Consider the following 15237-nt stretch of genomic DNA (forward strand, 5'->3'; position numbering starts at 1 on the left):
CAAATCTCATAAACCCACATTTTATTCACAGTAGAACATAGTAAAACACACCAAATGTTTAAACTGAGAAACTGTACTATTTTAAAGAGAAAAAATGTGGTCACTTTGGATTTGATGGCAGCAACATGTTGCAAAAAATTTGGTAGAGGCCCGTGTTCACCATAGTGTAGCATGCTCTCCTCTTTTAACGCTTTACGAGATCTGCAGATAATTGCATCTTGTTTTTGATATTTTACACAATGTGCCAACTAATTACAGAGCTTAGAATGAAAGCCACAGGACTTTTTAAAGTTTCATGACGATGTGTCTTCTCTCATCCGAGAGGCTTCTTCAGTTCTAAACAGCCAGTCCAAAAAAACCATGCATGGTGTAATATAGAAGAGCCACCTCGACTCAGTGGTACATCTGCAGCTAAAGGTTAAAGGTCACTCTCTTAAGAATGCCAATGTTCGCAATTTGAATTGAGAAGATGACAATGGTTTCAAAGTGGAGTAAAAGAGGCCATAGCTGAACAGAGTGGGTGGCTTATTCCACCTTCAGTGCAGTTCTGAGATCCCTTCCAAGGTGCCTTAACCCCGATTCACACCTTGCGTCACGTTACCTTAGGTCACATGATACGGCGAGGCCTATCACCCTCTTAAGGGACAACCACTATTAAGGTTTACATACCTGAGATTCTCCGCCGTTTGGTTTTAGAACTGAAGAAGCCACTTTCTTTCCAAGCTCCTTTGAAAAAAGGGCAACTATGGTTTTAGTTTTTGGTTTTGGTTATTCTTACTTGTGAGTTTATATGTTTTCAGATGGCACAACTTTTTTGATGGTGGCTTAAGCTGTACCCAAGCTCTGTAACGCAGCCAAATACTGTTGAAGCTCTTTTCTTGCCAGAGGGCAGAAAACAAGTGAATGAGTACATGTAAAAAATCCCCATGCCTTTTTTAAAGACTAATTCTGACAAGCTGTGTCTGGAAAACAAAACTACAAACAATGAATACGTTAAGTTAGGGAATTACCTTGACTAATAAATAAATAAATCGATTTCTAAGCAGTACCTTGGGTGTGGCTTTTCTTAGAAGAACCTACTTTATTTTAGTGAAGCTCATTCTTCCCTTGTCACTGCATAATGATCACCTGCTGCCGTTCTTCAAGAGACTCCCTCGTGAGGCCCACTGTTCTGAGAACATAGAGGTTTCGTTTTCCAATTTCCACGTGACACAGCCTGTCCAAACAGAGTTTAAAACCTCACCAACTTGCAGTGCCTGGTGACAGCGGAAGAGGAAAGAAGCAGAACAACACAGAGCTCTGTCAGCACTGACTGGTGAGTTAAAATTACATTTTCTTCATATATAAATGATATCAAGTGTTTCTATTCACTATGCCTCTCAGAATGCTTGCTTGTTTTGTCACCAGCTTTAGTCCTACAGACGTTTAAGCCTTCAAATTGCAATGTGGTGTCCATTTCTTTTCTACAGTATCTGAAATCTATGCCATTCTAAAGTATTATTGGACAAAAAGACACTGGAAAATGTCAGATTTTGGACTATATACCTACCAGCAGGAAGTGGTTGAAAGGGCTCTTAAACGAGAGAACATCATAATATGGTTACCGACGGGAGGTGGAAAGACCCGCGCTGCAGTGTATGTGGCCAAAAAACACCTGGAGACCACACCAAATGCTAAAGTGATGGTTCTCGTAAACAAGGTACCTAAAACAGAAAAAGGGCAATAAAAACCATCGTAAAACTGGTATAAGAAGATGACTTCATATAATGTTTTTGATGTGTTCTATTATTCAGGTTCATCTTGTTGACCAACACTACAACAAAGAGTTTGAGCCTCACCTGGGTCTACGCTATGCTGTTAAGAAAGTGAGCGGAGAGAGTGATGAAAAGGACTTTTTTGGGTTAGTGGTGCAAGAGTCAGATGTGGTCATCTGCACAGCACAGATCTTGTACAATGCTCTGATTAACAAGGAGGAAGCAAGACATGTTGAGCTCTCAGGTGAGTCAAAGTGAGCTTAAACATGTCTGATTATGCTGTTATGCTGAAATGAACTGACTTGAGGATTTTCTACAGATATTACTCTGCTGATAATTGATGAGTGCCACCATACTCACAAGGAGTCTGTCTACAACAAAGTAATGAGACTTTATGTGGAGAAGAAGCTGAAGGGAGAAAAACCACTGCCACAGATCTTGGGCCTCACAGCATCCCCAGGGACAGGAGGCGCAAAGGCACTGGAAAAGGCTGTGGAGCATGTACTGGAGGTCAGGGATTCATTTTTTATTTGAGCTTTTTATATAATTTATCTCTATTTAATTAGCTGGCTTTGCTTGAAAATGCTCCTCCTTTCAGATTTGTGCCAACTTGGATTCAGCCATAGTTTCAACTAAACAGTATGCTCCTGAACTGAAGGAAGTGGTGCCCAGACCCAGAAAAACCTTCAACATTGTCAACATGAGAGATAGAGTAAGCAGATATTAAAAAAAAAACAAAAAACTGATGGATTTTGAAAAACTGCATTTTCTTGTAACATGAACAAATGCACTGAGAGACTAATGGGTAAAAGCCTCATCTACTAGTTCACCTCAGAAAAGACCACAAATACTTTTATTGCCACTCCCAAGACTAGTGTTAATTTAATTCCACCTTGGAAAAATGCTAATATAAGAGTCAAATATATCTGTAGTAGCAGAATCTAAAATAAAGATTTTCAAAAATGTCCTTTTAATTTTGCCTGTGCTTAAAGGGCTCTTGGGTGTCACATCACTGACTGACTGTCTGAGGCATTTTTTGCCCTGGGATGACAGCCACCTGGCAAAAATTGGGACCTGCTAGTAACCACAAATACATGTTTTTCTTTGAGGATCCTTTTGGTGATCATCTGAAGTCAATGATGACGATTATCCACGGTTACATGGATATTCCTCCAGACTTCAAACTGAGAGAGTGTGGAACACAAGAATATGAAGCAGATGTGGTGGTTCTGGAACAGCGAGGTAAGACCGTAGCATTTAATCCTTCTGCTGATGGCAGCGGTAAATACAACGGATTTTGTGAGAGTTAAGGTAATCAGTATTTAAATAAAAGAATACTGCTGTTTGTATCTGTCCTCTTTGACCAGGAGTACGAGACAACAACAGACTGCTTGCACAATGTGCGTTACACCTCAGGCAGTACAATGATGCCCTCCTCATCAATGACACCTTGAGGATGATTGATGCTTATCGTTCCCTAGAGGAGTATTACTCCACAAAGAGCACCAAGGCCATTGATGGGACAGACTTCTTCTTGTTGGGACTTTTTGAAGGTGAAAATCCTAACATTTTCATCACTTGCTGTTATGTGTTAATACCATAACTTTATTTTGTAGCTCATAATGCAACGTTTGATGATTTCAGCCAATAAAAATATTACTATTTTGTGGCACACAGAGAATCAGGTGGAGCTAAGGAACCTTGCTATGGATTCTCGCTTTGAGAACCCAAAGATGGATGAACTTCAACGCACTCTGTTACAACAGTTTGGGTCAGGTGTCCCATCAAGAGGAATTCTCTTCAGTAAAACTCGCAAAAGCACCCACTGCCTGAAAGACTGGGTCCTCAAAAACAGGGCATTGAAAGATGCTGGCATCAAGGCAGACATCCTCACTGGTGCTGGTAATGGCATCACCTACATGACACAGGTATGATGATATACAGTCTTCACCGATAAGCTTTGAGTCAGTCACATTCAGTAACATCTCTATGGACATTTCTGCATGTTTCCATGCTTTTATTTGCATATTTCTTATAGAATGAACAGGCAGAAACAATCAGGAGTTTCCGTATGGGTTCTCTGAACCTCCTGATCTCCACCAGTGTGGCCGAAGAAGGTCTTGATATACCTGAATGCAACCTGGTGGTGCGCTACGGACTCCTTACTAATGAGATCGCCCAGCAGCAGGCAAGTGGACGTGCACGAGCAAAAAACAGTCAGTATGCAGTCGTAGCCCAAGCAGGTGGGCGTGAACATCGCAGAGAGCGCATCAATGAATATCTGGAGGAGCTGACTGGTAAAGCCATTGACCGTGTGCAACGTATGAGTCACCACGAGTTTTATTTAAAGGTGATGTTTAAGGACACTACCGAGCCATAACTTACTGCTCTCACTCTCACTGCCCAGTGTTACTAACATTATCATCCATTCCTCTGTGATTCCAGTTAAGTGAGCTTCAACAAAAGGCAATTATTTCTAGTAAAATTGAAGAAAGCTGCAAAATGGAGAAGAGGAGGAGTAATACTGCTTCCAATATCCAGTTCTTGTGTCGAAACTGTTTTACCCCTGTGGCTTCTGGCAGTGACATTCAACTTGTTGACAATACGCAATATGTCAACGTCAGCCCTGACTTTAAGTGAGTTAAAGATGTTCTGATCTAAGAGTTAAAGCAGAAGTATGTTGAGACCAAATAAAAATATCTTTGCTTCTTGTTTGTCCTCAGGAATCACTACAAAGCTGCAGAGCGGGTGATTCTAGAAAGGAGCTTTGAGGACTGGGAGCCTGGGTGTAGAATCAGATGCAAAAAATGCGACAAGGTACAGTGAACTCACTGTTTAATACTGTATCTAAATAGATCCACAGTTCATGCTCATGTTGGAATCTGACTGTTATTCTTATACACATTCACAGGAATGGGGATTCGAGATAAAATACAAAAAGCATGTCTTAATGCCAAATCTAGCCATTAAGAACTTTGCCCTGGAAACCCCCAAAGGCAGGATAACAGTAAAGAAATGGAAAGATGTACCTTTCACTGTTGAGGACTTTGACTATGAAGAGTACTGCCAGGAAAACTTCCCTGACCTCTTTGATTGAGCCACAAACCAGAAAGCTCTGTGTGGTTTTCTTCTGCACTTTACTTGATTTTGAGACTCCAGTTTCTTTTAGAACACCATACTGTTGTATGGTTGGATGTTTGCATGAACACAGACTTGAAAAATTCACTCCACATATGCTCGGTCATTGTTCCATGGTGCCTGAGGCAGCTAAAAACCTTAGTGCATCAGTCATGTTTATAATTAGCAATTAGTGAATGCTTTGTTTATGCCCAGTGCCTGAGTTCATTTGCGTTCTTCTATAACATGACCCTTAAACATCATGAATATGTGACATGCCATCAAGAGGAGATTAATTAACACGAACTGTTTTAGCTATTTTAAAATGTGTTCAGATGTAATGCTGTTGATGTGTGTATGAAGTTTGACATTGTGGACAATTTCTGTAACTAAATCAGATGTTTTATGAGAGCCTAATCTTAAGAATTATCATTGTTCACTAACAGATGAAATCATCCTTTTTATTTTTTCTATATTGTAGCATATAATTTTTTTTAACTAAATCTAAATTTGATTAATTTAAACAAATGCTCCTTTTGAAATGATTGATTTTTCATAAGTTTGCCTTTATTAATCAGTAGGTGTCAGTCTTGGATAGCACAAGAAATGTTTTCGTAAAGCCAGGATTAAAGCTTTCCACGAGGATTTTCACATTGAAAGATGTGGATGTAATGGAAATGTCTGAATCTGCAGATAATGTGGAAATATACTGAGAATGAATGACTTGCAGGCCACAGTCAAACATGACAGACCCATGAGCAAGGCATTTAATCCCCAACTGTTTCTATAAATTATGGTATTATCCACGTCAGGAGCACGGTTGTGCAGCCTTCTGATGTGTCTAGGCAACCACTGTAAAAGAGATGTGCATTCAGTTGACTGAATAGACACACGTTATTTGCTGGGATGAGGATATAAAAATATATATTTCTGTTTATATCTCTGTATAAAACTGTTACATAAAAACATTAAACATTAAAAAAAAAGGATATGTGAAAATGCTGACTTCAGAGACTTTAATGTAAACACCTGGGGATGCACCCTCAGTATTACTGGATCAATACATAGTTATGTATTTTAACTGTTGTGGTTTAACACCATATAACTGATCTACATTAGAGATATGATTATTTCAAATTGCAATTTGTCACACTGGAGTAAGGCATACATGTTTTACAATTATAAAGTCTGTTTAAAGCAGACTTATTCCCAAGGATAAGTCAAAAAATATATATTTTGCTGTGATCTGGCCACGGATGAGGCATTTAACCTTCAATAAGCAGTGGGATAGTATCAGGTCTGAACACTGAATCTTTATTAGATCTATTTTAGAGCTTAAGTTTAGATGTAATTTATTACTGAGTTGTAAAATAAATCTATAAACTCATTAATTCAAATTATTACTGATTGTCTGCAGCTCTCTTGACTTATTTGCAACACCAGTGCTGGCTTTAGCTGTAAATATTCTTTATACATCTTTATTTGACTGACTCCTAGTGTCTCTGAACTAGGCATCTGTCAAATCTGTCATTTTTGTGCAGAAGAAGTGTAAAATGATCCATCAAATGCTTTATTTCCTCTGAGTGCACACAGAGCCCTAAGCAGAAAGCCTGGCTTAACTAAGACAGAAAGCCTGGCTATGTCAAACTTCTCTAGCTGAAGATGATGACAAGTTATTATTTAATGCAATCCACAATTTAGGTTTGTCTTGTTGGCCAATCCTGAAGAAAAGAGTTTGAGAGCAAAGAGCTGGACCAAGTCAGTGGAGAGACCAATAAGAAGCATTTCTTTGTGTTACTGGTGCAGACGTCAGAGCCTTTCATCTGCACAGCACAGCTCTTATACAATGCTCTGACTAACAAGGAGGTATTAAGACATGTTGTGCTCTCAGGTCAGTGAACGTCAACATTTCTAACATTTTGGGAACTGGGCGCCTGGATGTAGAATCAGATATAGTAATTTAAACAGGGCACAGACTTTAATACTGTGTTTAATAATACTATAATAATAATACTATAATTTAATAATACTTTAAACACTAGTGTCAAATTGGGCTGCACGATTTGTCGACATAATCGATGACGTCGACTATAAAAATTTGTAGACGCAGAATTATACTGTCTACTAATAAATATGTTTTTGTAATACAAGGTATACTACACTGCAGTACACTACAGGAAGACTGCGATCAAGTGAGCCCTGGCGCCAGCTGCACCTATACAATTCTGTTGCACTTTTCATACACATATTACGGTATGGGTGCCGACTGGGTTAGAAACAGTCTTCTGAATACTTGCATTTTTCACTATTTTACTTCTTAATCCACTTCGAGATTTGAAATATTAGCTATATATATATATATTTATATGATATACATTAATATATAATTATTACACTACACGTTAAAAATAATAAAAAGAATTACAAATTCGGTAAGAGTTGACAATACATTTGTCTTCTCACTATACTGTATATTTTTGTTCAACCTGACCTTATCCCCAACTAAACTGCTGTGCTGTATTTTTGATATTGTGTATTTTTTTAATTCTATAACAAGAAAATTGTTAAAGGTGACGTGAATATTTCACTGGATTCTATGGTGTGTTCACACCGCAAAAAAGTTTGGGCAACCTTGTTAATGGCCATTATTTTCCCGTATAAATCGTTGGTTGTTACAATAAAAAATGTCAGTTAAATATATCATATAGGAGACACACAGCGATATTTGAGAAGTGAAAAGAAGTTTACTGGATTTACAAAAAGTGTGCAATAATTGTTTAAAGAAAATTTAAGCAGGTGCATAAATTTGGGCACCACAAAAAAAGAAATGAAGTAAATATTTAGTGTATATTGATGTGTGTGTCTCCTATATGATGTATGGGGGGGCCTTTTTCTGGACGTGCTTCCCATCCAGAGCTCCACAGCAGAGAGGGAAGTTCCAGCGCTCCTGGAATCCTTGTGTGATGGACCGCCAGTCTCCAGGTGAAGGCACAGACATTGTATTGATCGTGCCACATACCGAAGAGTTATTGTACACTTTTACAGACATAACAATAGGAATGATTTCCTGACGTGTACTTCATGGCTGAAAGGTTGAATCAGTTAGAGGGAGAAGAAGCTATGCTGCTTTACAAAGGTGGAATGAAGCAGGTGTGATGGGGGTGTCTATAATGGAGAACCGTTTGTTCAGTGACCTCTGACCTTCGCCCACCAGTGCTGCTTCTAACCTTGCAGATGAATTTGCTCTTCCTTTTGGCATCTCTGTCACTGATGATGCCCATACTTGTACACAGCACCAGCTGCTGGTCCTGCAGTCTAAAATGAGAACGGACTCGCGTACTTGAGAATTGAGAGAAGGAAAAATGCAAGTATCCAGAAGCGCTTCTAAGCCAGTTGGCACCCGTACCGTAATATACGGAAGAAACGTGCAATACGATTGTAGGTGCGGCTGGCGGTGCGGCTAGCTTGACCTGACTTCGTGTGTGAGGGCTCACTTGACCGCAGTTACAGGAAGCACCCTGGAGCTGTGACGTCAACTCTGAATGAGTCAGTTTGAGAGAGCTAGTGCGTTGCGTTGACCGTGTTTATGTTAAGGTTTGTACAGTAATTCCATGTTAATGCTTGTACAGTAATGTTTATGTTCATGTTTATGTTAGCTTACCGGAAACTTCTCAGGATATGCTAGCTAATCACCTGAGCAGGTGAGATACCCTAGAACAGGTTTGCCTACAGGAAGCGAAGATAAGAGTTATTGAAATACTCGTTGACTAATCAAAGAAAAATTGGCAGATTAGTCGACTACCAAAATAGTCTTCTGTTGCAGCCCTAGTACAAATAGATCCATAGTTAGGGATTGTGTTGTTTTTATGTAAATACACAGGAATAGGATAACGTACAAGAAGACCCTATCCACAGTGACTATGTATTTTTCTTTGGAGATTCAGGGTGGAAGGAAAACATTGAAAGAGAAATAAATATTTGTTAACATCATGACGTTCTCACAATTGAGACCCCTGTAAGGGAGGAAAGGGGGTTTTCTTTTGCAATCTACTGGAGTTTGTGAGCCTATTTTCATTAAGAAAATGCAAGTTAATCATTTTGCAGCTGGACGTTTGAATGAACCCAGACCACGGCCATTGTATCATCCCCTTTGCATGTTGTTGTAAGGAGTTCTTCACTTTCCTCTCAAGTCCAGCACAGAAGCAAATGATAAAACCATCTCCTGCTGTAACATGAACCTTAACCATCGTGTACACTTTATGTAATCAAAAAGATGAACTTCCATGAACCATTGTAGTCATTTTAAAGTGCACTTAGATGTAATACTACAAATTAGTTTACAAAAATATGATATTGTGCATACATTGATTATCTCAAATTTAGATGTTTCATTTGAGCTCAGTCTTTAGAAAATGTCATTGTCAACTAACAGCTGAAATTAGTTTTTTATGGTTTAGATCTATAAACATTTAGACTACATTGTAAAGATGAAGAATTTGACTGTAACACAATGAAAGGAAACTGAAACCAAATACTGCTGAAGCTCTTTTGCCAGAGGGTAGAGATCAAGTTACGTGAGCTGACATTAAAACAGACAAGGGGATTTTTTTTTCTTTGCAACACTAACAAGCTGTTTGTTACATGAGGAAAGCAAAACTAAAAACAATAGGCAGAGCGAGTTAAGAGTAGATATTTTAGTAATCACCTTCTGTTCATCCAGAGACTCCCTCATGAGGGCCAACTTTCTGAGTTCAGATAAGTTTCATTTTCCAGTTTCCACGTGACATGGGCAGTCCAAACAAAATTGAAAACATCACCAGCTTGCAACTGTCTTGTGACGGCTGAAAAAGAGACAAAACTACACAGAGCTTCGTCACTGGTGAGTTCAGAAGGCTGACTTTCTTTCTGTTTGTTTTGTCACTAGCTTTGCTCCAGCAGACTTTTAAGGCTAAGAGTTTGAAGTCACAACTGGGTGTCCATTTCTCTTCTACAGTATCTGTATTCTATGCCACGCAAAAATATTACTGAACAAAAGGGCACTGCGAAATGTCAGATTTTGGACTGCATAACTACCAGCAGGAAGTGGTTGAAAGGGCTCTTAAAGGAGAGAACATCATAATATGGTTACCGACAGGAGGTGGAAAGACCCGCGCTGCAGTGTATGTGGCCAAAAAACACCTGGAGACCACACCAAATGCTAAAGTGATGGTCCTCGTAAACAAGGTACCTAAAACAGAAAGAGGGGATTTAATTTTTAAGACAAAAAAAACCTATTATACACCTGCTGTGACTAAAGGTGACTAAATATAATGTTTTTGATGTGCTCTATAATTCAGGTTCATCTTGTTGACCAACACTACAACAAAGAGTTTGAGCCTCACCTGGGTGGTACCTTCATTATTAAGAAAGTCAGTGGAGAGAATAAGGAAAAGGACTTTTTTGGGTTAGTGGTGAAGCAGTCACAAGTAGTCATCTGCACAGCGCAGATCTTGTACAACGCTCTGATTAACAAAGAGGAAGCAAGACATGTCGAGCTCTCAGGTGAGTCAAAGTGAGCTTAAACATGTCTGATTATGCTTTTATGCTGAAATGAACTGACTTGAGGATTTTCTACAGATATTACTCTGCTGATAATTGATGAGTGCCACCATACTCACAAGGAGGAAGCCTACAACAAAGTAATGAGACTTTATGTGGAGAAGAAGCTGAAGGGAGAAAAACCACTGCCACAGATCTTGGGCCTCACAGCATCCCCAGGGACAGGAGGCGCAAAGGCACTGGAAAAGGCTGTGGAGCATGTACTGGAGGTCAGGGATTCATTTTTTATTTGAGCTTTTTATATAATTTATCTCTATTTAATTAGCTGGCTTTGCTTGAAAATGCTCCTCCTTTCAGATTTGTGCCAACTTGGACTCAGTCATAGTTTCAGCTAAAGAATATGCATCTGAACTGAAGGAAGTGGTGCCCAAACCCAGAAAAAGCTTCAAAATTGTAAAAGAAAGACTTAAAGTAAGCATATTTTTATACCTGTTTTTATTTATTTGAAATACGAAAATTACAATTTTCTTGTATTTATAAAAACAACACGTTGTTGCTGTTATTGTTGTTGTTGTTGTTGTTGTTGTTGTTGTTTTTGTGACAGTAGCACTAGAAGCAGGTTTTCATTTGCTGTAATAAAAAAGAAATTGCCAGATATGGGATAAATATTTCGTATCCTTCTATAAAGTTTATGTTTTTCCCTTATTATCTTTGTTTCTATTCCCATTCCTAACATCACCTCTTGGCATGAAACACAAACAGAGCACTTGTTAACCTTGTTGATCTTATATGAAAATTGCAAGATAACTCTAAATTTGAATGTTTTTGTATGTATTCTTTACTTGCTCATTTAGAAAAAAAATGATGGTAAAGTTTTCTAGTGCACATCTAAAGAAAAAAAAAGAAATAATCTATCAGATCTTCCAGTGTTTTAGTGACAGAGCTTTACCACTTTCCCTTTCTTTGTGAAATAATTCACTGTGCTGCTTGTAAACCTGTTTGTGTTTTTGACTGCTCACATGTTGCCAACAACATGCCTTTCCCATGAAAATGCTTTTACATTGGGAAACTCAGGTTTGACTTAATGGCCTGTTTAACACATTTGCTTTACCACTGACGTTAGTTAGTGAAACCAGTTAAGCTATCATGGGTATGCTGAACTTGCATTGTAGCAGAGACCCTTAGCTATCACACACATATTAAGTTTAGATATCTTAAACAAATCATGGAAAAATACTAAACTAAGAAGCAAATGCACATTTTAATATATAATAAAAAATAACCCTGTAGTATCAGACTGTAAACATTTTTTTATATTTAATATAATATTATGTTATTGGCTGAAGCAGTTGCTGTCCCAGAGGTATCATACAAATGCTGGCCTCAGGACAACAACCACTTGTTGAAAAACAGTATCTGCTAGTAAACATAAACACGTGTTTTTCTTTGAGGATCCGTTTCGTGATCATCTGATATCGATGATGAACAGCATCCACAGTCACATGAACCTTCCCCCAGACTTCAGACTTAAAGAGTGCGGAACACAAGAATATGAGGCAGATGTAGTGAATCTAGAGCACCGAGGTACAGACTTAGTTTTTAACCTTGTAACGTGATTTTGTTTTGAGCATATTTTTTCATAGAATTAATTAGAGTAAGTAAATCTTTAGATGAAACAATGCTTCTGCTTACATCTGTTTCTTTGACCAGGCGTACAGGAGAAAAACAGGCTGCTTGCACAATGTGCGTTACACCTAAGGCAATATAATGATGCCCTCCTCATCAATGACACCTTACGGATGATTGATGCTTATCGCTCCTTAGAGGAGTATTACTCCAAAAAGAGAACCAATCCCATTGATGGGACAGACACCTTCCTGTTGGAACTTTTTGAAGGTGAGAGTCCTCATATTTTCATTATAATCCACATTTTCATGGTTTCAGCAAATATAACCATCACTTGCGTCACTATTTTGTGGCACACAGAGAATCAGGTGGAGCTAAAGAACCTTGCTATGGATTCTCGCTTTGATAACCCAAGGATGGATGAACTTCAGAGCACTCTGTTACAACAGTTTGGGTCAGGTGTCCCATCAAGGGCAATCATCTTCAGCAAAACTCGTAAAAGCACCCACTGCCTGAAAGACTGGGTCCTCAAAAACAGGGCATTGCAGGAAGCTGGCATCAAGGCAGACATCCTCATCGGCGCTGGTAATGGCAACACCTACATGACACAGGTATGATGATATACAGTCTTCGCCTATAAGCTTTGAGTCAGTCACATTCAGTAACATCTCTATGGACATTTCTGCATGTTTCCATGCTTTTATTTGCATATTTCTTACAGAATGAACAGGCAGAAACAATCAGGAATTTCCGTATGGGTTCTCTGAACCTCCTGATCTCTACCAGTGTGGCCGAAGAAGGTCTTGATATACCTGAATGCAACCTGGTGGTGCGCTACGGACTCCTTACTAATGAGATCGCCCAGCAGCAGGCCAGTGGACGTGCACGAGCAGAAAACAGTCAGTATGCAGTCGTAACCCAAGCAGGCGGGCGTGAAGATCGCCGAGAGCGCATGAATGAATATCTGGAGGAGCTGACTGGACAAGCCATTGACCGTGTGCAAACTATGACCCCTCAAGACTTTTGCACAAAGGTGAGCGTATATACTCTACCAGTCCTTAATACATTTCACAGCCCCGTGGTATTAACATCACCTTCCATTCTTCCTTGTCTCCAGATTACTCAGCTTCAAGAGATGGTAGTCACTTGCACCAAAATTGAACAGAGGCGCCAAGCAGAGAAGAGGAGTCGTAACACTGCTTCCAGTATCCAGCTCTTGTGTCGAAGCTGTTTTACCCCTGTGGCTTCTGGCAGTGACATCAAGCTAGTTGAGAACATGTACGTCAACGTCAACCCTGACTTTAAGTGAGTTAAATATGTTCTGATCTAAGAGTTAACGCAAAAGCATGTTGGGGACAAAGTAAAATATCTTTTCTTTTGGTTTGTCCTCAGGAAACACTATACATTTGGAGACCAACTGACTCTAAAAAGAAGCTTTGAGGACTGGGAGCCTGGGTGTACAATCGGCTGTAAAATATGCAGCGAGGTACCCTCTTCAAATAAAAACAAAACATAATGTTACGTTCATGCTCGTGTTGGATTCTGAGTGTTGTTCTTGTGTAAATTTACAGAAATGGGGAAATGAAATAAAGTACAAGAAGTGTGCCATACTGCCAAATCTAGCCATTAAGAACTTTGTTCTGGAGAGCCCTGGTCAAGAGCGGCTCCCAGTGAAGAAGTGGAAGGATGTACCTTTCACTGTTGAGGAGTTCAACTTTAAAGAGTACTGCCAGGAAAATTTCTTGCTCGATTAAGACATCAATAAGAGAGCTCTGTGTGGGTTTTCCTATTCTCGAGTTTCTTTTCACAGATTTGCTCCACAGATGTTAAGTCTTTGTTCTGCGAGCCCTGCGTGCCAAAACCTTTAATGCACCAATCATGCTTGTAATTATTTGCATTTGTTTTGTACATAGAGTATTTCCTCATTCACATCTCAAGTCAAGTACAGAAGCAAAGAACATGAACCATGAGCATTTGACATGTCATTAAGAAAAGATTCATTTTACATGAATTTTTAGCTATTTTACAATTAGTTTAGATGTAATATTACCAATGTGTGTTTGAATTATGTAAGTGGGAGTACAGTGATCATCTGACATTTATATAAATACTTATCCTAATGTTAAGAAATTGTCTACTAAGTCTAAATCCCTTTTTGTGTGTTTAATATGAATTAATGTTACATTAATTAATATCAAATAAAATCAGACATGTCTTTTGAAATGATTAATTTTGACTTTATTAGCCAGTAGGTGTCACTGTTGGATAGCCAATGTTCACAATCTGCAAAACGCTACAGTTCTCATCTGCCCTCATTACTGCTAACAAATGGTGTGACTAAAGCCAGGATTGAAGCTTTCCATGTGGATTTTCACACTAAAAAATTGGCCCTCTATGGCCCGGGGCTCTGATGTAATAGAAGTGAGTCTGAATACATGGATAAAGTAAAGATAAGGCTGAGAAAGAATGAATGTATGACTCTACTCACAGTCAAACTTGTCAAAACCCTTGAGCAAGGCATTCATTCCCCAAATGTTTCAGTGAAGTTTCTCATTAGCGACTACATTGAGATGGTATAGTCTCCTGATGTATGTGTGGAGCATAGCAAAGCAAATATTGTGCACTCTTTTCAGTCAACTGATGTACAAGAAAAAGCATTATATGAAAAGGTGGTACTTAAAAACACCGTCCTCAAAGACCGTCTGTTTACATATTTAAACTATAACCTGAATGCTGCCATGAAATGTTTTGACTGCTTCAGATCACCATGCTTCTTCTGCATTGCTAGATCAATATGTGCTAATGCATTTCAGCTTGGATCATTTAATATCAAATAAACAGGGGAAGTGATTTATTATACTTGCAAATTTTCATTTAAACATACAGAATTCAAAAAATACATTTAGTTGCATAATGTCTTTACCAGTTTTTCAGAACCCTCACATTTTGGCAGCACTCAGAATGCAGACCTAGACAGCTAGACTTGGAGTTTCGTTAAGCTCCTGTGTTTACATACACAAATCAAACTCCACATACATAAGCAGCACTTTGTGTTTTATATAGAACAGTTTGCAAAACAAACCCATAAACTGAAACTAAAGAGACTGGTGGGGAAACTATAAATTTAAAAGCTGGAAAACATATTGGACAGATTCATGTCCGATGTGACCCATAAATTATCTTTGTGTGTCTCTCCACAAGA

At 38.8% G+C, this 15237-nt stretch overlaps 2 protein-coding genes across 7 annotated transcripts; both read left to right on the forward strand.

Annotated features, from left to right (window-relative positions):
• The first annotated feature begins 1181 nt into the window (after positions 1-1181).
• On the forward strand, positions 1182-5858 carry dhx58 (DEXH (Asp-Glu-X-His) box polypeptide 58). Its single transcript, XM_085271802.1, has 12 exons — positions 1182-1315; positions 1470-1699; positions 1794-1998; positions 2074-2264; positions 2353-2466; positions 2864-2996; positions 3122-3307; positions 3432-3682; positions 3793-4104; positions 4200-4390; positions 4478-4571; positions 4666-5858. The coding sequence occupies exons 2-12, from the start codon at positions 1523-1525 to the stop codon at positions 4849-4851; spliced, it is 2040 nt and encodes a 679-aa protein (XP_085127928.1). The 5' UTR covers positions 1182-1315; positions 1470-1522; the 3' UTR covers positions 4852-5858.
• Positions 5859-8317: 2459 nt separating this feature from the next.
• LOC146576496 (ATP-dependent RNA helicase DHX58-like) lies at positions 8318-14873 on the forward strand. Of its 6 annotated transcripts, none has more exons than XM_085271803.1 (13): positions 8318-8465; positions 9592-9750; positions 9865-10094; positions 10208-10412; positions 10488-10678; positions 10767-10880; positions 11861-11993; positions 12120-12305; positions 12396-12646; positions 12757-13068; positions 13153-13340; positions 13428-13521; positions 13607-14873. In XM_085271803.1, the coding sequence occupies exons 3-13, from the start codon at positions 9918-9920 to the stop codon at positions 13787-13789; spliced, it is 2034 nt and encodes a 677-aa protein (XP_085127929.1). In that variant the 5' UTR covers positions 8318-8465; positions 9592-9750; positions 9865-9917; the 3' UTR covers positions 13790-14873. The 6 variants fall into 6 exon arrangements, with proteins under 6 accessions (XP_085127929.1, XP_085127933.1, XP_085127932.1 ...); XM_085271807.1 differs by having other exon boundaries at positions 13153-13313; XM_085271806.1 differs by having other exon boundaries at positions 9645-9750.
• The last annotated feature ends 364 nt before the right edge of the window (positions 14874-15237 follow it).

Source organism: Mchenga conophoros, linkage group LG4, assembly GCF_057382185.1.
Source record: "Mchenga conophoros isolate Kocher_MC1m ecotype Shallow Benthic linkage group LG4, M_conophoros_male_GT1.1, whole genome shotgun sequence".
NCBI lineage: Eukaryota > Metazoa > Chordata > Actinopteri > Cichliformes > Cichlidae > Mchenga > Mchenga conophoros.

Excerpts from the sequence above, each read along its gene's own strand:
- LOC146576496 (XM_085271803.1), top strand. The coding sequence starts at position 9,918 with ATGTCAGATTTTGGACTGCATAACTACCAGCAGGAAGTGGTTGAAAGG. Across the intron at positions 10,095-10,207 it reads TGATGGTCCTCGTAAACAAG|GTTCATCTTGTTGACCAACA; the intron begins GTACCTAAAACA and ends TCTATAATTCAG. Across the intron at positions 13,341-13,427 it reads AACGTCAACCCTGACTTTAA|GAAACACTATACATTTGGAG; the intron begins GTGAGTTAAATA and ends GTTTGTCCTCAG.
- dhx58 (XM_085271802.1), top strand. The coding sequence starts at position 1,523 with ATGTCAGATTTTGGACTATATACCTACCAGCAGGAAGTGGTTGAAAGG. Across the intron at positions 2,467-2,863 it reads TTGTCAACATGAGAGATAGA|GATCCTTTTGGTGATCATCT; the intron begins GTAAGCAGATAT and ends TTTTTCTTTGAG. Across the intron at positions 3,683-3,792 it reads GCATCACCTACATGACACAG|AATGAACAGGCAGAAACAAT; the intron begins GTATGATGATAT and ends TATTTCTTATAG.